General features: G+C 42.4%; 2 protein-coding genes across 8 annotated transcripts in view; one reads left to right on the plus strand and one right to left on the minus strand.

The window, feature by feature from the left end:
* The window catches only part of BCAR3 (BCAR3 adaptor protein, NSP family member), an 87,743-nt gene extending 81,036 nt beyond the window's left edge, over window positions 1-6,707 (plus strand). For all 4 annotated transcript variants that reach the window (XM_081194979.1, XM_081194980.1, XM_081194982.1 and 1 more), the window contains 4 exons: window positions 1,287-1,458; window positions 3,098-3,209; window positions 3,823-4,035; window positions 5,803-6,707. In XM_081194979.1, the coding sequence (XP_081051105.1) occupies window positions 1,287-1,458; window positions 3,098-3,209; window positions 3,823-4,035; window positions 5,803-5,981 (676 nt within the window). In that variant the 3' untranslated portion in view covers window positions 5,982-6,707. The remainder of the gene's footprint in view (window positions 1-1,286; window positions 1,459-3,097; window positions 3,210-3,822; window positions 4,036-5,802) is intronic.
* A 2,232-nt stretch (window positions 6,708-8,939) lies between these two features.
* FNBP1L (formin binding protein 1 like) overlaps window positions 8,940-26,579 on the minus strand; it is a 73,531-nt gene continuing 55,891 nt past the window's right edge. For 2 of the 4 annotated variants that reach the window (XM_081195026.1, XM_081195028.1), the window contains 5 exons: window positions 16,643-16,752; window positions 16,268-16,400; window positions 15,300-15,394; window positions 13,427-13,575; window positions 8,940-12,995 (listed from right to left, as the gene is read on the minus strand). In XM_081195026.1, coding sequence (XP_081051152.1) covers window positions 12,817-12,995; window positions 13,427-13,575; window positions 15,300-15,394; window positions 16,268-16,400; window positions 16,643-16,752 — 666 coding nt within the window. In that variant the 3' untranslated portion in view covers window positions 8,940-12,816. Of the gene's footprint in view, window positions 12,996-13,426; window positions 13,576-15,299; window positions 15,395-16,267; window positions 16,401-16,642; window positions 16,753-22,232; window positions 22,248-26,579 lie in introns of all 4 variants that reach the window. The other 2 variants (XM_081195029.1, XM_081195027.1) reach the window with 2 other exon arrangements.

Here is a 26,579-nt window from a genome sequence, read left to right on the forward strand (position 1 = left end):
TGGTTTAGAGCTTTTAGCCAACCATGTGGTTGCCATGGTTTCCTGCTCCAGATCAGAGAGAGACCCATTGCGCGGAATGGTCTGACTGGCAAATAGCTCCTCCTGCTCCTCTTGCCAAGCAACGAGATGACCCACTCCTGTGCTTTTGTCACAGACATCTTCAAATTGCTTTGCCAGTCTTGGCACCTCTGCTGCCAGCATGGGGGCTGGCAAGTTCTTTCCTCCCAGGCCCTTCCAACTGGGCTGGCATTCTTTTGTTGGCCCGTCATGCCTGGTCACAGGCATTACTGTCTCTCCTTTCCCTTTCTTCTTCCTTGAAAGGGTGGGTAGCTACGAGGAGAGTATTGTCAAAACGATCGTTAGGCGTTGAGAGAATTCACTCTGAATGTTCTCAAACTCACTGCTGGAGCTTGCTTAAATAGCCCCAAAGATTTTGAAAAGCTGCCAATTAGGTTGATGATTGGCTAGTTTTCATACTGAAACAATGGCCATGTTCCACATCATGGTTAACCATAGATAATGGCTTATTGTAAACATGGAAAGGGCTCCCACTGCACTCCTTTCCTAGTGCAAGCAAGAGTTAACAAACCATGATTCCTGGATTGGCATGCTTCAAACAAACCATAGAGTAAAGCCAATCTTGCTTTGATTGAGCGGAACAGATGACAATTCCGATTTTGGATGTAAATCTAAGCCCAGGGATCATGGTTTGCTGCATGCACAAAGAAATGAGCTAAGAGGGAGCCATCTCCACATTGATAATAAACCATTAATTAAGCCAATGAAAGCTGGCAGGTTGATTATTCTTGTGTGATCCTTCTAAATGAATATTTTCCTCTTACATAGAGATTTGTCACACTGCGGCAGATTGATAGAAATGTATTGTAACAATACTTGCAATTTTTATTCACTTAATTGACTTAAATATTTTGATCGGCTAAATGATTAATTGGACAATTTATTTTGGGGACCAGTAAGAAGAAAAGCATTTTTAAAGCTATAAAAGCAATAATTTTAAAAATTCATCCTATATCCACAGACACACTTTCAGAAACGTTCCTCCAGGAAGGAAGTGCCTGCTTGCAAGTGTGCTGTGCAACCTCTAAGAACAGAGAGCACTTGTTTTCTTCAGATCTCCTGCTTTATTATAAATAAATGCATGCTGCATGACATCACCACAGTACTTTAAGGTCATATTCGTGCTTGGATTCAGTTCCATGAGCAGCTTGAAATCTCACGGCTCTCCTGATATCTTAAGACTGTTTCTGATCTCTTTCCCCCTTTAGACACAACACCATGGCAATAGGGATAGCGGTTGATATTCTCGGCTGCACAGGAAACTTGGAAGAACGAGTTGCAACGTTAAACAGGATCATCCAGGTCGCTGTGGAACTCAAAGACTCCATGGGGGATCTGTATGCATTTTCAGCTATAATGAAAGCTCTGGAAATGCCTCAGGTAAAAGGAATTCGCCACATTAAACTATTTAACATGCAGTCTTAAGGTGTGGGGGAAGAGGAACTGCCTTTTGTGTTGAGCAAGGCATTGGATAAGGTTCTGGCATTCTTCTGTTCATTTCCTGTTCTGGAATACCCGACTCTCCTCCTCCCAACACCCTGGCTTGACCAGAGGTGTCTCCAACATTTGCTCTCCCTCTCTGATATTGGATGGGTAGATCCAATCTATCCTATGACTCCTGGGACACTTTGCAGACTGTAAGATTGCACCCACGTGAGGGGTTCACACACAAAACTAAGCCATTGTTTATTAAATCACAGCTTAGCATTATGTTTGAACCCATCGCAGCAACAATCGTCTACTAACTGTGGTTTAAGTTCACTCATTAACCAAGGTTCATAGTTGGCTTACTAACCTTAATAAATAGCATGTAAGCCTGGATTTCAACTATAATTAAGAAGCCTTTTGTAGTATAAAGAATTAACTTGTAGGCAAAGAGCTACAGACCTGTGAGTGAAGAGCAGCAAAGAATCCAAACTGATTTCAGTGCTACTCTCACTGGCAAGTAAAAATGATCCACAGGGCTGGGTAAAAAAACACACCACCTTACTGTCAGGAATGGTTCTCCAGATTTAGTCCCATCTTCCCTGATCATTGAGGGGGTTGGCCCAGTGTTTGCAGTCCTGTGGCATTACTGTATTTGTGGTTGTCCTCCTTACCGCTCACGTTTGTATCTTTACTAAAATATGGTGAGTAAACCTAGTGCTAGAGGTTGAGCCAGTGTCGAGTAGACGTCTTTCCCATCCTTGTGCACAGTGCTTCTTATTCTGGCACCGCAGAATAGCATTTACAATTGTAGTTCAAGATGCACAAGGATTCCTAACAGGCGCTAAGAAATATGCTGGGTGATCAGTGATTTGCTTCCAGATTTGCAAATTCATCATTTATACAGGAATTAGCTTTAGTGTAGCCAAGCTCATTAGATCTTACGGGTAATGCCCATCCACAAGTAAAATGGCAGGCTGGAGGGTTTGTTGAGTTGAACTGCTGACTTGGGAGGGCCCAAGCCTACTGCTAAGAAACAAGTCCTTCCAAAGTGTGGCAGATTTTCTACACCCCTTTGTTGGGATCAGATCTGATACCTGGGAAGAACTGTTTTTACAGGGTTTTCCAAACTTGGCTCCCCAGCTGTTTCTGGACTACAATTCCCATCATCCCTGACCACTGGTCCTGCTAGCTAGGAATGATGGGAGCTGGAGGCCAAAAACAGCTGGAGGCCAAAATTTGGGAAACCCTGATGAGTAGAACAGGTTGGAGGGCCCAACCAAGTTTACTGCTAAAAAGGAGTCCTTTCAAGGAAGCAGATTTGCTGCAGCCCTTCGCTGGGATGAGCTCTTTTTAAACACCTAGCAGGGCTGGTGGCTGGGACGGCTTCAGCTAACAAGCAAATGTTCTAGTCTGCCACTTCATACAGCATGTTAGCGCAGCTTCTGCTTTCTGAGGATGCAAACTGCACACTTGATGGTACAGCAGCAAAATGTTGCTGATTTGTATGAAATACCCCTTCTTTTAAGTTGCACCATGTTCATTTTGTGTTGTTCAGGGACTGCTTGACAGTTTAGCTATTCTTCCTCTACAGGTCACAAAGTTAGAGCAAACGTGGACCGCTCTGAGACACTGCTACACACAAACAGCCATTATATATGAGAAGCAGCTAAAGCCGTTCAGCAAAGCCTTGCATGAAGGAAGAGGTAAGTTAGGGCAGCTGCATCACATTTATCACTGTCATCATCAGTGGAGTCTAATCAAGTCCATAGGCCACATCTGTTATTGCATTAATGGAGAGTGCGGGAGAAAGCCCAAGTCCTAAAAGTGATGGTAACGGACAAAATGCATTAGATGTAACCACATCCTGCCTTACTCATGGTTCATTCCTGTTGTGTGGGAAAAATAACTCAGGAAGGAGGGGTATTCTATCGTTCCCTGTCACTGAAATGCTTTGAACAAAATAATCCATGTGCAATGCATGAATTAGATTTTCAGGAACAGTGAATAATTTCCACTGAACATCTAATTTGCTTCTCTGGTGATGCAACAAGAAGAAACCTATGGCCAGGTCAACTTTTTTTATCCACTTGCCAAACAAAGAGCACAAGTCATGGTTAGGGAGAGCAGGAGGAACCAACGAAAGGGGTTGTATCTACATCAGCCAGCATTTTGCTTGGGGCGAATTGGTGGTCATATTACAGAACTGCATAGCCAGCAAATTAATGAAATCCTGCTTGTGTATGACTTGAGATAGGCTGGTTCCTCTAGCTAGCAAGGGGGCAAAATGTAAATGTTTGTTTGTTACCTCCTTTTCAGAGGCAACCTGCGTTCCACAGAATGTGGTCACTGTACCCCTGCTGATGCCTCTTGTTATGCTTCTGGAGCGCCAGGCTGTTGTGTTTGATGGAATGGACGTGTGGGAGAACACGGACCAAAGCTGCGAAATAATGCTGAAACACTTGGCGACTGCTCGCTTGATAGCGCAGAATGCTGACCTGTACAGCGCAAATGCAGAAAGGATGTTAGCAGGTAGGAGGGGAATGTACTGCTGCACACTGTTTAATTCCACAGAAATGAGGGGGGATGGAATCACATCCAGGGTTGTTGAAAGCAGGTCTTGTTTCTTAGAGCTTCCCTTGCAGAGTGATGTTGCAGGATGGATGTGCATCAAATGCACCTTCTGGTATTTGCAGTCTGCATAAAGTAGCAGCTTTGGTGTATGCTGTGCTTGTTGCCCATGTCTATACAGTGTTGTAAGCTGGAACCAGCTAAGCCTTGCAAGTCGATTCAACTGAGGAACAAAGTACCTGCCCTTTTTAGGTACTTGCCATGACTAGTTATATTTGAAGCACAACAGCTTCAAATTGGGCCTAAGAAGCTGATGTTTAGGCTTTGTTGTAGGCGATACATCTATGAGAAACATTTCTCCTTACCAGGTTTAAAGTATGGTTGGATGAAAAGGTTTTTAAGATGACAAAAGCTTTATGGGATGAGATTGGCAGATCCAGAACTAGTTTCCTTGTTTATCCAGTTTGGTCACTGGGGGGATGGGAGGCAGCCCTCCACTTCGGGTACCCTCCTCAAAGTGGCTAGTTTTTTATATGAAGAGCATCCCCTAGGGATGCAGTCATGTGGAAGAATGATACAGTGGTGCCTCGCAAGACGAAATTAATTCGTTCCGCAAGTTTTTTCTTCTTGCGAGTTTTTCGTCTTGCGAAGCACGGTTTCCCATAGGAATGCATTGAAAATCAATCAATGCGTTCCTATGGAGACCGTCCGGGGACAGAGGGGAAGCGCCGCGCCTTCCCCTCTGTCCCCGGACCTGTTTTAAAGCAAGGGAAGGGGCAGCGGGGAGAATTGCTTCTCCCCGTTGCCGCCCCTTGGTTCAAAAGGGGCCCGGGGAGAGAGGGGCTGGCAACGGGGAGAAGCGATCTTCTCCCCGCTGCCCCTTGCTTCAAAAGAGGTCCGGGGACAGCGGGGAAGACGCGCTGCGCTTCCCCGCTATCCCCGGGGCAAGCTTCGTTTTGCGAAGCAAGCCCATAGGGAAATGCGTCTTGCGAAGCGGCTAAGAAAATGAAAAACTCCTTCGTCTAGCGAGTTTTTCGTCTTCCGAGGCGTTCGTCTTGCGGGGTACCACTGTAATCTGACCCAGTGGCGTAGCAGTGGCAGCTCCTTTGCCTTATGGGCAGACTGTAACAGCAGCTTCACTCAGGTGGTATATACCTCCTGAGTCCAGGTTCACCCGCGATATACCACTGAGTGAAACTGCCCTCATACCAGTAAAGAGGAAAGAACAAGCTGCTTCGGCAAGGCGCCAATACTGCTTGTTCTTCCACTTCTTTAAACTGCTCTGCTGAGGAGCATGGCTGTCCTTGCCTTAGCCAAGCAGTTTTACGGAGCCACCAGCTTGCACAAGGTGGCAGCTCCATGAAACTGCTCTGCTGAAAGGTGTGTGGTTGCTGCTTCCCTTACCTAAGCCGTTAACGGAGCCCTGTGCAAGCCAGTGGAGAAGCAGGAGAAGGATTGGGTTGCGAAGCTGCTTCCTCACTGGGGCGAAACCACCTCAGCGATGTCACTCTGACACCTTGCAGCGCTGTGGTAGGAAAGTAGGGTAAACAACGTGGTTTATCACCAAGTCACGAAGTTTGCTTCTACAGATGCTCCTGCATAGAAGAAGCATTGCCAGACTTCTGAGCTGGCCTTTTCAGTCTGTTGCAGTAAAAGGTGCTTGTCTTGGATGCCTTCATGGTGAGAAGGCTATTTTACAGTAATTTGTTTTCCATTTCCTCCCATCAGGTTTTCAGCCAGATGACGAGATGAATGAGATCTTCAAAACAGAATTTCAGATGAGATTGCTCTGGGGCAGCAAAGGAGCACAAGTTAACCAAAGTGAAAGATACGAGAAATTCAACCAGATCTTAACTGCACTCTCCCGAAAATTAGAACCCCCTTTAGCAAAGCAGATTGAGCAGTGAAATGCTCAATGGACACTCAACTATATAGCTGGTTCAGTTACTTAACTTAAAGAAAACACACTGTAAAACAGGCCTGCATCAAATGTTTGCCTTTCCCTATCCCCTCAGAGTAAGAAGAGGGTGCCTGGGGGGGGGGGGAGTACTTCCTGAAAAGTATTTTCCAGGAATATTTGCATTCCCTGACTGACTTTTTGTTTGGCACATTCTTAAAAACTGTTTCTCCTTACTGGCAGTAGTGTTTCCAGCCAAAACAGGCTGGAAAAAGGGTAGCGCTTTCTGGGTCATAATTGAGGAAGAATTGCTGAAGGGGGTGTGAGAGTACTTGTTGCCACTGCCAATCGTTTTTGCATACTTTTGCTGTATGCAGTTTCATTTGCAGCACCTTTGGGATTTGTAAATTGCACCATGTGCATTTTTTTTTTTTAGTTGCCTAATAAGATTTGACTACTGATTTACAAAGGAATCATTATTTATTTATTACGGATATCTTTAATTATCTCTCGCTCAACAAAGACACTGTCCTGTTACGTAAAGTATTGCTGACACAGTGGTTTTATTAGAGTATTTTTAGTCTTGCATCAGATAATGTTATTAATAAACTATAATGTAAGTAAGACTAGAAGTTACAGGAATGGCTTTGCAGAAGGTATCAGTTGTATGATATCCCTTAAAATGGATAGGGAAACTTGTACATGCGCTTGTGAATTAAAGCATCTCATGGTGGAAGTGTTTTGGGTTTTTTTGCCTCAGTGAAATGGGAGTGGATAAACTGAGGGGCCCAAGCTGTCCAGAACTGACCTGCTCATCTTTCCTCCTGAACTTTCTTCTCTCTCCAACTTCCATCAGCCCCAAGCAGCAAGGGTAGTGATAAAGGATGATGGCATTGCTCTCAGCAGCCAGAAACATAACTAGACACTGCAAGGACCTATCAGGAATGAACACAGACCACTGGTACCAAAATGTATGGCAAACTGCCCTATTAGAAAAGTTGAGCAACCAACTTAAAACTAGCACAGGGACAAGCAAAGGAGGATGCCTTCACCCCAGTATGGTCCCCCTTAATCACATAGACAGGACAATGACCTATTCCCCCCCCCCCCAAATCATACAAATCAATATGGCTAACCTGACCCCCCACATATACACTAGCAACACTGCAACCAAGCAAGCTCAGGACTCCCCTAATCTCTCACAATATCAATGAAAAATTAATACGTAAACAAAGGACCTACCCACATGATGCTGACACAAACCCCTACACTAGGCAACAGAACAAAAGAACAGTACCTTCTCCCCCCCACACACTCTTTTTTTCTCCCAGCCACAAGATGTCTGCAACAAAAGTATCACTAAATGTAAATGAAGTGGTAATGATAAATGTACCCCTGTCTGTTTTGTAACACAAAATCCTTCAAAACTAATTACAAAATAAAGGATGCATCCAGCAGCATCTGTAAGTTCACCACGTCATACAACATTGTAATTCTGGCCCCCTTCCTTGGCTAAAACTGCTTTTATGTTCTGCTCTCCTGCCTTGAGAGCCTTCACTGCCCCCTGGTCCACAATTGTTACCACAAATGTATTTCATTACTTATATCATGTAACATTTCTCAGATCCCCTGATGCCTGAATCAAGCCGTCTGCAGAGTATATGGAGAAGGAGTAGACAAAGGCTTGGGAGGGAAGGTGACTACTTTGGATTGTGATACTTCATAAAGCACCAGCCACACTATTGTTTGTTTAAAGTACCTATATGTTCCCTCCTCATAAAGTATCAGGGAACTATACAGGCAAAAACATTCTCTCCCTGCAACCAGTTTGTTCAACAATGGCTCCAAGAAAAAACACCCATCTATCTTTCTGCCTGTATGCTGGAAGGCATGGTGGTGACCATGACAGGAATCCCAAGACAGACCAAACAACCAGACTTAACAAAAAAAGGCACTTGATTCCACCATGGCCTGCTGCCCACAGCTTTTTATCAAACTAGCGAAGCTGGGAAATGTGACACTTAAAAAAGAAAGAAGTAAAGCAAAATAATGCCAAGGGGTTTTTTGGATAGCTTTCACACTCTAGTATATTCCTCATCGCTTTCAAGCACATGCCCTGCAATCATCGTAAGGCATGTCTTAATCTGCAGCTTCCCAGTCAAGAGTCACAAAATTCTGACACAGTTTCCACTTCTTTGGCATTAGAAGGCTAAGGAATGAGCACACAAAAGGCCCGCTCTGGATTTTGAAGCCAGCAGAAGACGAAGGAGGCAGCTGCCCAAAGGTCTACCAAAGAAAACAGGGCTCAAAAGGAGAATGTAACTGATCTGCAAGCATGCTGGCTGCTACTCCTTGGCACACATACAGACGGCACTGATGAAGGGAGAGGGGGCTGGGTAGACACTTCCTCCAAAAACTTTGCAAATCTCCAAAGCTCTTTTCTGCATATGTGGAACTGCACAGAAGCTACAATGACAATGTACTAAGCTATTCCATCCTCCTGAATTCTCCAACCACCAGCCACTCCCCCCCCCCCCGGCTGAATTCTGTACTCCACCCACCTCTGCATACCAGATCAAACAACGCTGCTTATTTGTTATATGGTCACTTACCCAGGCATGCTGAAAGGCTCTGATGTTACTAGAGGTTCTTTGCCCCTCAGCTTGCTCCATCCTCTAACTCCTTCCTAAAGCATGTGAAGAAATTCAAGTGGAACTAAGTTAAGGGTTATAGAATGCAAGTTAACCGATCATGTAAAGGAATTGTTCAGCTAACTTGGGGCCTTAGTTTTGGCACCAGGGATTAAATCTGCTTGTCTGAACTGGGCCCGCTAACAGGAAAACGGGGGGCTTTGTCCTTCTAACCAAATGAATGCTCTTGCCTTATTCCAAGAAAGAGCATGTTAACATTAAAAAGGGGAGGCACCTAAAGCCACCTATTCCTTCGCCTGCAACAGAAGACAAGGAAATTGTCTGGGCCATGAAAAGGTTGCTTTTAATTCCATGAAAATATTTTCAAGAGAACCACTATTTTTTAACAAAGCATTTAAACATTTAAAAATCAACACGTGCACAAAAGATTAAAAATTACTGGAAAGTTGTAAGACTCAAGACAATTCATCATGTTCAAAATTTCAGCATGATTTTAGCTAACTGTGCAAGTACAAATATTTCCCCCCTCCCTTTAAATGTAATAACCCTCATAAATTCACTGTGCCTTATACCACAGAAAGAATATCTCCTGAGGAAACAAATCCTGTTCCTAGAAAAACAGTAGCATGAAAGAACGGTTATTAGTCCTTTGCTATTGAGTTATTTAGTAGAAGCCCATGAGTTCATTAGGCAAAATCTACAGGGCTCTTGGCTGCAAGTTATATTGAGAACATTTTCTCATTATATTTAACTTTGAAATAATAATATTTTTTTTTTAAAAAACCCACTAGGTTGGTCTTTTAAAAACCCAAAAGCTGGATGACTAATACAATGTAGTTTTGTCAGTAATGAGTAAAGAGGTCACATCATATAAATAACCCTGTTTACGATATCTGAAAAAATCTAACCTTTAGTGTTTAATTCCCCCCGCCGCCCCTGCAAATACACTATGTCATTTGCGTAATAGTGGCACACTTAATAATAAAAAGAAGAGACCACAATAGTCACACAGATTTAGTTTTACTGGTAGTACAATTCCTAATAACACTGAAAAAAGTTCTAAAGGAATCCAGCACTGCTGTGTCCAAATATTGCTTCACCCCCCACCCCACCCCTAGAAAACTGGTTGGTGTTTTTAACATTACCACAAACAGCAAAAAAAGCTGGATCAATGAAGCTTTTAACTTAAATGGTTCCTCCCTCCCTCCCTCCCTCCCAACTCCCCATATTCTAAGATTCCCCTATTTATTTTAGATGTAGGGATGATTTCATTAACAGAACTCACAAATGGCAGACAAAACAACGTGGGCAATATGGGGTGTGTGCTGCAGACAACTATATTTACATGTATAAACATTTCTCAAATCTCAAATGTTTACAAGTAAAAGTGCACATAGATCATTACAAAGTATCACTCCATTTTTTTTCAAATGGTCCTTACAATGAAGCGTCACTTGGAAACAGACTAGCACTGCAGTTAATTAGAAACTGGAGTCTTTCCCCAACCCAACCCTGCCCCGCCAACTCAAGAAATAAGAGACAATCAAGGAAAGAAAAAAAAGGCTCCATAAAAATCCTATTAAAAACATTCATTAGACATAAAATGAAAACGATACATGTGTTTTGCTTCCAATGCATAAAGTTTACAATGCACCATGTATCATGTTGTGGCAGAGGCCCAGAAAGCATCTGCCAAGGCTACCAGCAGCTGTAGTACTGTAGAAAGATGCAGGAGGTCATTCGGAGCAGAGGCTCAGAGCCCTTTGTGGGATACTGAAGTGGTAAGCGTTGGCAATCAACAGATTTAGGCACTCGAGAGTTTTAAGGCAGCATCTGAATGGCAAGCACTTCTGAAAACAGTCGTTTTTGTCTTGTGGTGGAAAAAAAATCTGTGCTGTTAAATCTCAGGCTTTTCAGTGCTCACAGGTTATTGAGGTGTTGAGGATGGGCTGCTGGGACACGTTCCTTTCCCCCAAATCAAAATGAATGTTAGGTTTTTTTGCACATCAGTCGCAACACAAAAAAAGAAGAACTGGAATGTAATGATGATGGTCATAATGAGAAGAAAAAGAAAAAGGTAACAATAGCAGCATTAAGTGGAAACTGTAATGAAAAGGAAAACAAACTTTAGTGCTGGAGATAACAGAACTACAGTAAAGTGGGGTTTTGCTACGAACGCAGAAGAGGAGGAAGAGCTATGGAAATACAAAACATTAGGCAGGCAGTCCTGATACGTATCTAGACATGCAGGAGGAGGTTAGGGCGAGAATGGAGGTGCCACAGGCAGAGACTGTGAAGGATGACATGGCTTCAATTCAATGCCAGCTCAAAATGGGCATGGAAAATGAGGCAGCCGAAACAGCCAATAGGCAATGCAACGGGAAGACAGCAAAAGTAGGGCTTTTTCAGAACCACAAAAGGAATGCGTTTTCAGGTGGTTTGGTTCTGCTGAAATGGAGCTGTGGCTTTACTGTAACGATTTTGAATACACAGAGGGATGCTAACATGGTTAGTGGGTCATGTTTGCCTGCATGCCTTCATGCAACTGGCTTTTGCCCATCTTGCTGGGCCTAACTCCCTACCCCCTTCCTTCCCTTGCCCACCCCCCTAAAATAAAAAAAAGCAGCTGCATGTAACCTCCTTCAACATCTCGCCCATTTTCTCAGAAACCCGCTTCAGGAACCTGCAGTCCAAGAGGAAAAAAGAGAAGAACAGAATTACCAGAGGCCTTCAGAGAGAGAAGTGTGCTCATAGAATAAAGTAAAAAATAAAACAACCCCTCTAAATGGTTAGAAAATAAATCCAATGCACAGGTAATGGCACCAAGTATTTTCAAGCATTCCTAGCTTCCAGACAGCAGTTCATCCAGCAGCAAATTTGTGCAACTTTGCTACCAGAATAATTCCCCAGACCAAGTGAAAATGTACAGGTTATCTAGTAGCACTTAGAAAATTCTACTTATATAGGTGCATCAGCGACAATCATCAGAGTCCAGCGATCTATTCCAGGCTCGGGCGCTCCAATGTGCACACAGGGATTTTCATATGAGCAAAGGGGAGCTCACCAGCACCCGCCTTCCTTCACGTATGAGATATGCTCCTTCTGGTGGACTGAATGGGGTGGTCCACACCGAATTCGTGCACATGAAATTGAGATGCAGCGTTGCCTGGACTCCTGGAATAGATATTTCCCAGGAGAGTTTTTCCCCCCAAGAGTGTCGGTGCAAGAGAAGAGGAAGTTGCCTTTTACGGACAGAATAGCCTCATCAGGAATCCCAAGCAGAAGGAAGTCATTTCAGCGACCCACGTTACATTCAAAGTCCTTAACAGGTAGGAATGAAGTAAAGCAGGGCACATCAGAATGCTGCACGCCTGCGGAGTCCCCAGTTACTAGCTATGCAATTCCCCAGCTACCTTCCACATTCGTCCTTTGTAAGATGGGAAAGTGCTGCTCATTGATGTTGCAAAGTAAAAACTGCAATAATGCGTACGCGACAGGCATGTTTGTAAACGTTAGCAGCAACCTCTTACACCTAAGCAACGGCTTGTACACTCGCAGCAGAAACGGTTTCTTTGTTTTCTGAACTGCCCCTCATTGCAGTGGATTGCCAGCCGTTTTCCATGCACAATGCAGAACAGGGCAAGGGAACAAGGAGGAAAGGCTTGCATTCAGAAAAGCAAAAGCAGATCCCACTTTATTTGCAGCAGGGCCATTTTCACTGCACTGGGCTTATAGTTATTAGCTGGGTATTGGGAAAAAAATTTGGGGGTGGGGTGGGGCGGATTTGGGAAGGGGGCAGGGGTTGGCTAACGGACTGTACACACTGATGCGATGGAAATAATAGTAACAGTGATCAATTTTTAAAAAACATTTAAGCCAGTAAAAGGTTTTCCTCCCCAAAAAATAAAAATAAAGAAAACTATCAAAATCATAACAGATTAACCATTGATTGTAGGATAACGCTTAGAAGCCCTGAAGCAGACAGAGGCAGAGAAAGAAGACTTATGGACAAGGCTGTGTCAAGAGACTCATTTAAACGCAGACGTTCTTCCAGCTTCAGTAGACATCCCCGGACGAGCTCACATGGTGAACAACAGACTGAAAGGCTTCCCGAATGCTCTTAACACTTTCCATCCATCTGTGTGCTTCAGGATTCTTTAAGGAATGTTCATTGCTAAGCTGACGGGCTGGAGGTTAGATATAGGTTACTGCACCTTTACTGTTCTTCTCTAGAGTTACATCGATGTAGGATGTTGGCACGTATCCTTCTTCTCCGTTCTGCCTCCGGGCTCTAGTCCACCCATCCCCTTTATCTTCCTCGATGATGTACAGAATCTCCCCTTCTTTCATCGCCAGAGTGCCTTCATTGTGACCTAGAAGGAAACGGGGATACACAAACACGCACACAATAAGAAAACCTTCGCCACAGCTCTCGCAGGGTTTAAATGCAAGCTCCCTCGGCTCTCGTTTTCCACCCATGGGAGGAAACATCAAATCTGTGAAGCGGAGCATATGTTCCAATTGTAGGCCAGGAGACAAAACATGGTCTCTTGTTGCAAAGCTGAACGCGCGCCAATGGCTGTTTTTCTAATCTAACATATTTGTTTTGTTACCACGCTGCCGCATTTTTCTGCCGTTAAACAAAAATGATTTATGGCATGATTTCCCAGAACCAAAACCAGCTGCTAGAATCGTTTATATGCAGACAATTATTATCTAGGTAAGGCAAAAGGTAATTGCCATATATAGGATTCACACACATTTTTGTGTGTTTGTAAATATATCTCCCTTAAGCTCATCTTACCATCGAAAGGATAGATAGCTTTGCAGTGTCCTATGGCTGGTAAGGGATCGTCATCTTCAAACTCGTCGTCAAATTCGTTATGGGGGCCGTGCTGCTGGGGTGGGCTTCGAATTTCTTGGTTGGCATCATCGGTGTAGCTCCCTTCAGGGCTGCAATGCAACGGTTGAGACAAGGGAACCTTCACACTTTGCAAACCAAGAACCCCAGCATTTCCCATAAGCTTATCATAACATTTGCTGACCCCCGTTTCAGCTCACAGTAACTATGCATGGCAAACCCATAAATACTTATTGCTACGGATGAATACAGGCATAGGCAGGGAGTATAGATAAGATCCAAGGACAGTCCTTAGATGAAGAAGGAGCTCTGATTTCAGAACAGAGCTTATCGGATCAAAATAGGCAGAATACAGAAATGCTCTTTTAAAGCTCTGTCTATGGGAAGAGAATTATGCAACTGCTATCATTTTCTCCTCTGCCTCCCCAGAACCACGCATGGCTGTGAGAGTGGAGAAGACAACTGTATGCATGTATGCCAATACAGTGGTACCTCGGTTTATGAACTTAATCTGTTCCAGAAGTCCGTTCTTAAACCAAAATCGTTCTTAAACCAAGGCGCGCTTTCCCCAATGGGGCCTCCTGCTGCCGGTGTCCTTCCACCGTTCGGATTCCATTCTTAGACTGGGGTAAAGTTCTCAAACCAGGACACTATTTCCGGTTTTGCGGCGTTTGTAAACTGAATTGTTCTTAAACAGGACTGTTCTTAGACCGAGGTACCACTGTGCTCATGAAACAAGAACATTCAGAGTCCTTGAAGTCTGCTTGCTAGGCAAAAGTTAGGGTACGGGCTCCGTTCCTCATCGGCTACCCAAAATACAAATTGTACGTGTGTGGTTTCCATCTTTTTGATACAGCTTTCTAAATCAGAGGCCACATTCCTTGGGTCATTGCAGGGACTGACTAAGCCTCAGTTTCACCTTGCTAGTTACAAAAAGGCGAAGAGCGGTTGTTGCTTAACTGCAGCTAAGGAGAGATAAATACCTCACCAGCCCTTTTAAGGAGAGGGGAGGGAATAGGGAATAGGAAACTATCTGAAGTTGGATGCAATTCTTTAATCAAATAATTCATTTTAAAAATGGATACGGCTCATCTTAAAGTGTTGCAATCAATGAAAAGATACAGTAATTTAAAAAGCATTCCAAGGGAAAGCCTATAAATTTAAACACTCATCACTCAAATTTCAAGCATTCAAACGGTCGTAATTCAAAAGGTGTACAAAATGAACACTAAAATGTGCTGGACACACACACACACCCTACCTCTCTCTCTCTTTCTCTGTGTGTGTGCTGGACACACACACACACACACACACACACACACACACACAGAGAGAGAGAGAGAGAGAGAGAGAGAGAGAGAGAGAGAGAGAGTTACATGAGAGGTAAAGACAAGATTTGAAGAGGAAGTCCTAATTTATCTGCAATTCCACCTTCTCTTTTCAGCTCCAGCAACAAAAACGTTGCTTTTGTGTAATGCAGCAATAATTACAACTGCAGTGCCTAGATGAGAGATGGGCAACCCATCGACCTCTAGCTATTGCTGGACTTATTCACTCGTCATGCTGTCTGGGACTGATGTGAGTCCAACAATATGCAGCAGGCCACAGGTGTCCCCCCCCCCCGGGCTAGATCACTGGGAAGTGAGCTTAAAGTAAGGAAAGGAAAGAAAACCAAGTGGAAAAGGGTTTGGGGAGGTTCTGGGGGCAAAGACAATACTTTTTGTTTAATCAAATTCTAGATGGATGCAGTGACTGCTGTTTCAGAAAACGACAGTGCAAAGACAGTGAACTTCGTTTAAAAGATAAATATAGTGACCTCTCTCGTCCTTGGGTTACAAGGTGGTTGATATCACTGCTGTGTCTACGGTCTCCTCTCGCTGCTACTTTACCTTCAACTTCAGTAAGCCAGGCCTTGAGACAGAGACAGACAGAGAGAGATCATTTGGCACCAGTAGCAAAATAAATGCTTAAGAGACCAAACACGCATCTTAACTGTTCTCAAAACAGATTTGTATTCTAAAGCAATATTCTGGAACTGTGAGTTACCAAATTCACCACAAGCAATATGAAGGGGCCCAAAAACTGGGATACCATCTTCCCGGGCTGCACTCCTGCACAAGTCACATGACCCATATGAGTTCGTGGCTCCTCCCAAAAGGGCTTTTTTGGGGCACAGCACCCAAAAAATGTGCGTTTTGCAGTGCCATGCCCGAAAAAAGTACAGCCAGAGATTGTGGCGGCCATTTTGGTTGCTGTCCTCTTGCAAGAAAAAAATGGGATGTCCCTTGGGGGGGCAGTTGATGGGTACATACAAGTACCACACGCCGCCAGTACTATATTAAAAATTCTTCAGTTTCTCTTAACTCACTCATCTGTTCAGGAAGTCTCCCAATCCATACCCATAAGTGCACGATTTGTCAGCTCTGTGGTACCACAGATACAGAAAAACTGAATCTGCAAAAATATTTTCAAACCAGTGCTCTTCCAGCTATTTGGTTCTGTAGAGAATAGCTACATGCTTCTTGTTTCAGGGCTCGAACACCTCTAAAGGTACAGGCAAGGACTGCCATAGGACTTTTTACAAATCTCTCCTTGTTAACTAAATTGGAAACATTAAAGCCAGGTGGCTTTAAAGTGGCAGTTGTTGTAAATGGATGGAGTGCAAAAGCAACCAGGATTTCCCCCACATTATGAATACCCTTTCAGAATTTTTTGGAGGATTCCTTATCTAGAGGCATCTGAAATCTTATACCATTCTTTCGAAATGTCTTAATAGATTTTAACCTCATTCTTGTGAATTTCCATTCGAAGGCGGTCCATGTTGCTCATAGTTTCAGCCAGCTTTGGCTGAAGACTGCTCGGATCACCCATTTGCGGGTTTTTCTCGTATACATCTTTCATTTTGATGAGCGCATCTCTGTAGAAAGAAAAAAAAAGTATATCGAATTAGAAAATTGTTTTCCTTGCAACAATGAAACTGAGGAGGGAGGAAGAGAAAGCAGTAAAATTTCTTAACACTAAGGACACCCCCAAAACTATGGGGTTTGAGAGGATTTATGAGCAACACTGAGAAAGTTAAAGACAAATTGATGTTTGCAGAAGAGACATCTTGAGAAGTAAAGATAAGGTCAAGATACAATAACAGAAAAGCAAAATTACTTCTGATCTGTCTCTTTTTGTAGTTCTCTGTTAAGTTCATCAATTCGCTGCTGCAGTTTTTTCCGCCTTTGTTCTGGAGGCAGGTGGCTGAAATCTTCTTGAGCAGGGCCCTGAAACCAAGTGAAAATACAACCCTCAGAAAGTGCAGCTACTTACATTTCTGCTGGCACCTCACACATAACCAACAGGACTTCCTCACTGGAGGAAGAACTGTTTTTTTAAACACCACAATGCTGCAAAGCATAGCTCCAGGGCGGGGGGGGGGGGGGATGCACACATAAGACTGAATTATTTTCTTGATGGTCTGTGATTCCTCCCCCCCCCCCTTCAATCTGAGATTTTCAAGATGTTACAGATTATAAACAGTTCTTCCATGTGTTAAATAATCTTGAAGGGAAAGCAAATCCATTTCAGAGGCAAGAGACTCAGAAGGGGTGTGTGTGGAAATATACTAGTGAACCAGAATGAAAAAAGGATCTTTAATTGGGGGGGGGGGGAACCCTGCAAAATATTTCAAATGCCTGAATGAGAGGAGTGTAGGCTCAATCGGTGACACTGCTGGAAAACCTCTGGTCGTTATGGAACAAGCAGTTGCAAGACTAGACAGGTTTAGGGTAAATTATGGTAAAAGTAGGTATGTTTAGCCTCTTGTAACAAACATTACTGCTTCTGATAAGACATCTACCCCTCAAAATCACAAGCCACAATGAATCTGAAGTGCGGCAAGACTCTCAGTCTTGACATGATTTTTGACAGACACATTTCCAAATTATTAAGATTTTAACAGAGCAACATTTTCATTGCCAAGTTCCATAGATCACCTTGGGATTTTCTATTGTTAATAAAAAGGGCAGTCAGAACCAAACTGGGAATTACAGGGAATTTGGGCAATTTTAAAAAAACCAAATCATGAAGAAGTTGCATTAGGAGATGTAAAACGTGGCTGATAACCACGTAAAAAGTAACTTAAATTGGCCCAGGCTCCCCTAGAACCTCAAACCCTGATAAAGCTTACTCACATTGCTCCTCCCCACCACTGAAGACGATCCCCACAGATTATTCACCAATTTTTCCAATAGGAAGGGAGGAACTTCTGGAACACGGAAACCCCTTTCCCAACAAGTAATGTGACGTAATCAATGTCATAAGGAGCAACGATGCCAGAAATATCCAACATGGTATTCTCAACAGGGAGCTTACTGGGACAACATGAAACTATTTGTGCCCAAAAGTACTAGCAGAGCACAAAACTATTGGATCTGAACATTATTAGAGCTGCCAAATTCCCAGTTCAGGAGATTTTCTACCGATCTATATGGGCTTCTAAATGTCAAGCCAGCCTCATCACAGAGAGAAGGCAAAATTTCATTAAGAGAACCCGTAAGGAACTTGGGGATGGAAAACAATGGGTGGGGAGGAAACAGGCTGTGAATATCCAAAGAGGTATTAAAAGCTGGCATAATAATGTTCTTCGTCTCATCACCTCCTGGCAAATAGAAGGGGAAGAAATGGAGGCAGTGAGAGATTTTACTCTCTTGGGCTCCATGATCACTGCAGATGATGACAGCAGTCATGAAATTAAATGACGCCTGCTTCTTGGGAGAAAAGCGATGACAAACCTAGACAGCATCTTAAAAAGCAGAGACATCAACTTGCCGACAAAGGTCCGTATAGTTAAAGCTATGGTTTCCGCAGTACAGTGGTACCTCGGGTTAAGAACTTAATCTGTTCTGGAGGTCCATTCTTAAGCTGAAACTGTTCTTAACCCGAGGTACCATTTTAGCTAATGGGGTCTCCCGCCGCCCCGTTGTTGTTGTGTGATTTCTGTTCTCATCCTGAAGCAAAGTTCTTAACCATAAAGAAGGCTGATCACTGAAGAATTGATGCTTTTGAATTATGGTGCTGGAGGAGACTCTTGAGAGTCCCATGGATGCAAGAAGATCAAACCTATCCATTCTTAAGGAAATCAGCCCTGAGTGCTCACTGGAAGGACAGATCCTGAAGCTGAGGCTCCAATACTTTGGCCACCTCATGAGAAGAGAAGACTCCCTGGAAAAGACCCTGATGTTGGGAAAGATGGAGGGCACAAGGAGAAGGGGACGACAGAGGACGAGATTGTTGGACAGTGTTCTCAAAGCTACTAACATGAGTTTGACCAAACTGCGGGAGGCAGTGGAAGACAGGAGTGCCTGGCATGCTCTGGTCCATGGGGTCACAAAGAGTCAGACACGACTAAACGACTAAACAACAACAACAACAACAACAAAGCACTAGCAACAGTGATGTTATTAAGTGGCTTACATTGCATACCCGCAGGTTTAAGCACAATCTTATTAAACAGATCTGAAAACATCCCTGAACTGTGCACATTAAGTGCAGGGATGGCTGTCTCAGGGTAGTTATCCCATAGATCTATTCAAATTCTGAAAATTCTTTGGGAGGAGACATCATTCCTAGAGGTGGCTTGGATTCATTAAACCTTTTGCCACAACATACATTTTTTTAAAAATGCATTTCCTTTGCACAGATGAAGTGCTGGCTCCCTGCTAACTGAAAGCCACCCTGAGGCTTTCCTCCGCAGTGAGAGCAAGTTCCCCTTCACCTGAATAGCGGCTAAAAAGTTAACTGGCACCCAAGTTAAAACTTTTCAGCACTGCTTAACCCAGGGATCTGAAATGTCAGTTTTAAAATGGGCACCTGACTTAAGGGAAATCCTGGTTAGGAGTAATGATTGTTAATCTCTTTGCCAGGGAATTGTGATGATAAGGGAGGGGAAATCAGCACCGGGGAGAGGCTGCAAGGAGGGAAGCAGGCCTTGTGGCAGAACCAAGTCTATAATACTCCATTTCTTAAGTCCGTTTTGCCAAACTGTGGTTTAACTCATTTTCAATGGCGTTGAAATAGGCAAACATGGTGACAACAAAGAGCTCTGCAATTTAGAAACAGCAGAATACGTTATTAGGTTTCCCAGTTGCACGCAACTCTTTATCCTGTTGAGAACGCTCCACAATTCCATTCTCCAAGCTTGCTGTGGCGACAGGCCAGCCTCCCAGAGGTTCTCTTCCATCACGCTGAAATCTGGAGGAGAGAGAAGCTGCTTTGCCACTGGAGCTTACTTTGAAGGCTCTCCCCAATAACTGGCATCCCATCTCCAAGATGAGAGGCAGTGCTCAGCCATCCACTGTCAGTTTGCCATCCACAGATTTCTCTAATCCTTTTAAAGCCATCTAAGTTGGTACCCATTGCTGCATCTTGCGGTAGCCATCACAGCATCTTCATACTATATCTAAGTTTATTCCCTCTATCCTCTAACCACAGGCTATATCAAAAGCAGCATGAAGTCTACATGAAAGTCTGATGGATCAGAAGTTAACTTATTCCCTTTACCACTTGGTTCAGAATACAGCTAAGAATTATTATTGATATTCACTAGAAATAGGTCCATTGTGTTTGTTGGTTTTTTCCAGGGGGTACTCAAGGATTCGCAGTACTGGCACCTCTTTTGTTAAAAAGTGTGGAACTTACTGTAACAATTTCAGGGTGCGTACCAGCACCTATTTTTCTAGAAGAAGAAGAAAGCACTGAAGAGGCCAACTAAGATTTCTCTTGCCAAAATCTGCCAAATATCAATGCAGACATGCTCAGAAGCAAATGTGATGATTTACCTCCAATTTACCAAAGTCTTGTAAAGTTGCTTCCACCAAAGTCAATGCAAAAAGTTCCTACTACATCCAACATTAGCTGGTTTGGACTATAATTAACAAGTTCTGAGCTACAAACAGGGTGTTTCAATGAAAAGGCTCACAAATCCACCTACTTGAGCACATTTAATAAGTTAACTATAGCACCAACCAGTAATTACAAGCTAAACAAGAATTCAAAAGTCGGTTTGTGTTTACGGTTTGCCATCTGCTCAGAGAATCTGTTTCAAAGGGCTGTAAAACAATAAGGCCTATTAAGTTAATTTCCCTCCAAAATCTCATACTAATCTCCTTTTCAGCAGAGTTGTAAGCCTTCCTTTTAAAAGCATTGCTCTGTGTGTCAAACTTGTGATAACAGCTCCTACATAAATCATGATTTTAAATGCAAAACTATAAAATTATCATGCACTGTGTATTATATTAAGTTATAATACACAGTGCATGATATTAAGTTATTCTAATTAAGAACAATGAGCTGCATTAGGGATTTTAGGTTTGTAGTTTATAAGAGATAACTTTTGCTCTCGCATAATTGTCTTTTATTTTTAAGCATAATAAAGGCTTCACTCAATATACACAAAGGAGAAACTATGGAAACAATCTTGCAAAAAATAGGCATTTCTAATTTCCATGAGAATCAATGGAACTTAACCCCTTAACTGTTCATTTCCATTGTACTTTCGCCATAATTCTACCTTCAAACCTTATTTGAAATAAAATGGAACTGTCTGCAATAAAAGAGCAAAATTTGCCAACAGCTTCCTGCCACAGAAATTATTTTTTACTGAACACAATTAAAAATATGAATCTATATGTAAATATTAAGTACTGGGATAAATATAGGCATCTTATTTATGTTTCATGCCTCCTTTACCAAAGGAAACAGAATAGTATCTCGAATCCTCCTCTCCAGATTCTGTCTGCCACACCTACTGTGAACACTTAACTAAGTTGTAGAATTCAGTTATATAAAATTGCTGATTTTACAAATAAGGATAAAGAAGTTACGTAACAGTATGATCAATGAACAATGCCATACACATCAGAGAAACTAGGAAAGCTTTGAGGCATGTTTCTCTTGTGATCGATACAACTTAAGCTCAGAAGAAAAGTTTGACTTTTTACACTAATTTTAATCTATTTAATTACTTTATTTTCATTTATTGTTAAATAGCGCTGATTGTTGTAAACAGCCAGGCGACTTCATTTTAAACAAACCACCATCATTGGCTAAAAGTTTTCAACAGCAGTTTTGACCAAGTCCTAATAACAGTGAGTGATATCTGGCTAAGCCTCAATAGAGTATGACTATTGAAATCCATGGATTTAAGTTAAGTCAGTGGGTCTACTCAGAAGATGACAGCCTAGTACATTCATTTGTTATTACCTGGCCATGAAAATCCATCTACCTTGCATGTGTAAGAGAATGTGTTAAGTTGGGGAGGGGGTCATGTTCAGCTGTCTTCAACAAAGACTTTCAGGAACGGTATTGCGATAACTACCATGGTTATCAGTTCTGGACTAAATTAAATGTTTTTAAAATATAAGACTCAGATAGTATAGCTCCAGGCATGCACAGGACTGACTCCCTTGTAGGCCTCGTTCACAAGCACCTTGTAGGAAAAGGAAGCTCTGGATTGAGTAGGTATAAGTCTCATTTTATGGAGGCAAAACAGGAGTACATCCTTGCCTATTGGTTGAATTCCTTTCCTCTGTGCAATGTCAGGAGTCTATTTTGTTCACACCAAGCACAAATGGATAATGAGACAAAGAGTGATTAAGAATACGCATCTGAATACCAATTCACTCAAAGCAACTATGAGATGGACACGATTTCAATAAGCTACTTTCATGCTGTTGTTACGAAGTTTACAGCACACAGGCCTTACCGTCTTCACAGACCACTGACCGGTACAGTTGAAAACAGAAAGAAACAGGGTATTATTTTCATGCTGCCAAGCATTATTTAGGAAGATTTATATATATATATCTGCATCTTTTACAGCCCAATCCTTTGCATATTCATTTGGGAATAATCCCCAGTGGGGCTTGATGCCAAGTAAGATTTTGTGTGTGATATTTTAACCTTAATTAATAGAACCCCATAAAGTTCCCAACATTTTAACTATTGTCTAAGGCACTGCAGAATTGAAGAGCAGCCACAATTCAAGCCATGGGATGACAGCCTATGGCTTGAAAAGGTGCAATACAGTATAATCTTGTTGAACTATTATTTCTTTAACGTATTTCTACATTGAAGGAAACGACAACAAAGCACACAGGAACACTACACAAAGCAGAAGCGTTTGACAATGGCAATGACCTGGTTTACTGTAAACAGAGTCTTGTTTAGCGAAGCTCCGGGAGCAAAACAGCAACGCTTTATGATGTTCTGAAACCTGGTTTTTCCTATTTTCCACAGTTAGGTTTCATCTTTTTGGGCAAGTAGCTGGCCGGCCAACACAACTGCCACTAAGGTGATATGGCTGATGTAAAGAAATGTCGTGGCCAAAGAAGTCCATCCTCTTAGGCAATCAGAGGACTTGCTCAAAAACAGATTCAAGTTACCGGTAAGGCTCAAATGAATAGTTAAAGGAAACAACACTTTTGCAACTGAATAACTGGAAGACTATTTCCCAAAAGCCCATGTGAAAAATCTTCAACACTTTCTAATCAAAGTGATTCTAGATCAAAATATTTATTACTGGAGGCTATTATAGAGTAATACAGTGGTACCTCGGGTTAAGTACTTAATTCGTTCCGGAGGTCCATTCTTAATAAATAATAATAATAATAATAATAATAATAATAATAATAATAATAATAAATTTTATTTATATCCCGCCCTCCCCAGCCGAAGCTGGGCTCAGGGCGGCTAACAACAATAAAACAGTACAAAAGTACAGCATAAACAACACTCTAAAATCATTAATTATAAAATTAATTAATTCAAGCCACTGAATTAACCTGAAACTGTTCTTAACCTGAAGCACCACTTTAGCTAATGGGTCCTCCTGCTGCCGCCGCACCGCCGGAGCCTGATTTCTGTTCTTATCCTGAAGCAAAGTTCTTAATCTGAAGCACTATTTCTGGGTTAGCGGAGTGTGTAACCTGAAGCGTATGTAACCCGAGGTACCACTGTAGTCTATAATTCTACATATGACTGTGTATACTTTATTATATACTCAAGCGTTACGAAACATATCATTTCTAAATCACCAATAAAAATGGGGAAAGGGTAAAAAGACATACACAGATTGATTCTGGGGCACGATATCTTTTTTTAAAAAGGCACAGATGGCTTCTTATCTTATTCTGGCAGTATCCAATTTTGCTGAAAAGCACTGGGAAAAGCCTTCCTATTAAGGTTCTTAATTAGCAACCTTGTATTATGATGTGATAACAGAAAATGCCAATGATTTGTTTTATAAATGACTCCATTTAAGGATGCCTGAAATATGGGTTAGAACAAGGAACTGTGAAACAATCAATTGTGAAAACTGCTTTGGACCATACAGAGCGATGAAAAGCCAAGGCTCAAAATTCTGGGCAATATGTTCTATCTATCCAAGCAGCATTTGGAGGTTTCCCCCCAAAACAGCACCCTTTTGTGCCGCGATGAAAGAAAGCCACAACCGAGGCAAAAGCCTTTGGGCACACCCAAAATATACATTGGAACCCAGAATGACTAAGAGGGTTACCACATAATATGACCATATGGCAGAGCTGTAGACCCACTGCACTAAACATTGTAGGGCAATCTTTGCCAATCTAGTGCCTCCCAGATGTCTCAGACTATAACTATAATCAGCCCCAGACAGGATGGCCTTAGTGGCTGGTGCTGAGAACTGTACTCCAAAACATCTGGAGGGTATCAGTTTTGCAAATGCTGCTGTAGGTGATGCACCAATACAAATCTTTAGACTTGGGATCCCAGGACTCAGTAGAAAACATGGCTAGGATTGCTCTCTATCCTAGCAATTATCCTTGGAAGTTATTGCTTGGCAAAAATGTTAAGTCACTGTGATTAGGAAATTCATGGATCACACCATGATTACAATTGAGTCTTGTGGTATAGGTTGCTGTGTGGCTTGCTCATTTAGAAAGTCATCATGACTGCACACTTAAACTGGTTTTCTGAATCTGGTGATTAGCTTATGAGGATGAGGGAAGAAAAGGAGTAGCTTTGTGCATAGAAACGTGTGATCTGCCCAATTTCTAGTTTTTTTTCTCTCCCCCAAAGGGTAGAAAGATAACAGAAATCAAGCACACTATTTGTTCATTTGGCTACAACTTGGGTCAATTATGAGACCCTGTGTGTGTGTGTGTGTGTGTGTGAGGGAGGGAGGGAGGGGGGGATTATTAAGTTCCAAACAAAAGTAGCTCACAACTGGGGCGAATATCCAAACCAACACTTGCAGTATTTTTTGTCTCCCTGGCAAACTGAAGCACTAAAAGGTCCCATGTGTAAACATTTGGAAATTTTCCCTTAAAAAAGAAGCAATAAACAAACAATAAAAATATTTATCCATCATATCTAGCTTTGTGTGTCATGTCGTGATTTCTACCAAATGCCATCTGCTACATTTCCCTCTGCTCTTTTGTATTAAATAAAAAACAAGGCATACAGCTGTATTTATTATTACATTTGGATGGACAATGTCAACAATTCAGACTTAAATGCCCATGAAGATTTCATTAGTTTTCATTTCTTTTCTGTATGCCCAGCTGCTACTGGATGGGACTCCTGATGGATGAAGCAGAGAGCAGTTTAAGAGTTTATGATGTTCCAGCGTCTAGAGTAATATTTTATGCAGGCAGAAGAAGTTGAAATATTTTGCTTCTCAGGTTATCCATAAACCATTTCATTCTCGACTTCTACTAATATTTTTCCTTTTCCTTTTAAAAGCCTTTTTAAAAGCCTGTTAAAACACTAATGTACTAGAAAGTGGGAGGCTTTGCTGTCTGGTCTCTGACCGTAATAAAGATTGATTGATTGATTGATTGATTGATTGATTGAGAGGCTTTGACAAATTAACCCCTACCAGCAAAACTATGGATTGGATCCTAAGATAACTTAAGAAAGGTCCTGGGAAGAAAGTATCCCGCCCTCTTCTTCCTCCTGCAGTAAGGTCTCACTGGAAGTTTGGAAGACCATCTTGAATATCGTAGGCAAGGCATGGAGTTGGGGGGCGAGGAAAAAGTGAGAGGAACTCAAGACCAAATTGCAGCAGTTATCCTCCCCACTTCCCCTTGTAGAAGCCTGATGCCTGATCCCCTATGAGAGGCTTTTTGGAGGGCACATATGATAGCGAGAGCAAGGAATGAACAGAAGCTTTCTATCCATTATATCATGAATAGTAAATTACACCAAGATAAATAGTTGGAACACTGTACACATCTTGCATGATACTAACATCTTCTGGGCTTTAACATGCAGAGCCTATTTACGCTCTTCTGTATCAAGGAACCTCTTTTATACCTGCTCAGATATTTCAAGTCACCGGAAGGTAGCAGAACTCCAGACCTCACAAACTGGTGCTCTATGTGCGCAGAGCAGCCTTTGGTTCAAGACAATAGCCCGACTGCTCACATGAAGAACTAATCTAATCCCATTTTAATGATCGCCAAACAGCAGGCTTGCTTATGGGAATTTTAAAGACTACTGAGCATGGCGTAGCAGGCACCTATCGAGAATACAGTGGTGCCTCGCAAGACGAAAAGAATCCGTTCTGTGATTCTCTTCGTCTAGCGGTTTTTTCATCTTGCGAAGCAAGCCCATTGACGGATTAGCGGATTAGCGCTATTAGCGGCTTTTAGGCTTATCGGATCAGCTGATAAGCGGCTTAGCGGCTTAGAAAAGGGGGGGGAGGAAAAAAACCCGCAGGAACTCGCAAGACATTTTCGTCTTGCGAAGCAAGCCCAAAGGAGATTCGTTTTGCGAAACACCTCCAAAACGGAAAACTCTTTCGTCTAGCGAGTTTTCCGTCTTGCGAGGCATTCGTCTTGCGGGGCACCACTGTAGAAACAATCCTCTGCAATGCAGGACTCTCATCCGTGATAGATGGCTACTGAACCTCAGCTTAAAAACTTCCAAGGAAGGAGAGTCTACCACCTTCCAAGGGAGACCATTCCACTGTCAAGCAGCTCTCATTGTCAGAAGGTCCCTCCTAATGTTTAGTTGGAATCTCCTTTCTTTTAATTTGAATCCACTGGAGCTGTAGAAAAAAAGTTCT

This window comes from Podarcis bocagei (genome assembly GCF_964188305.1).
Source record: "Podarcis bocagei genome assembly, chromosome: 5".
Taxonomy (NCBI): domain Eukaryota; kingdom Metazoa; phylum Chordata; class Lepidosauria; order Squamata; family Lacertidae; genus Podarcis; species Podarcis bocagei.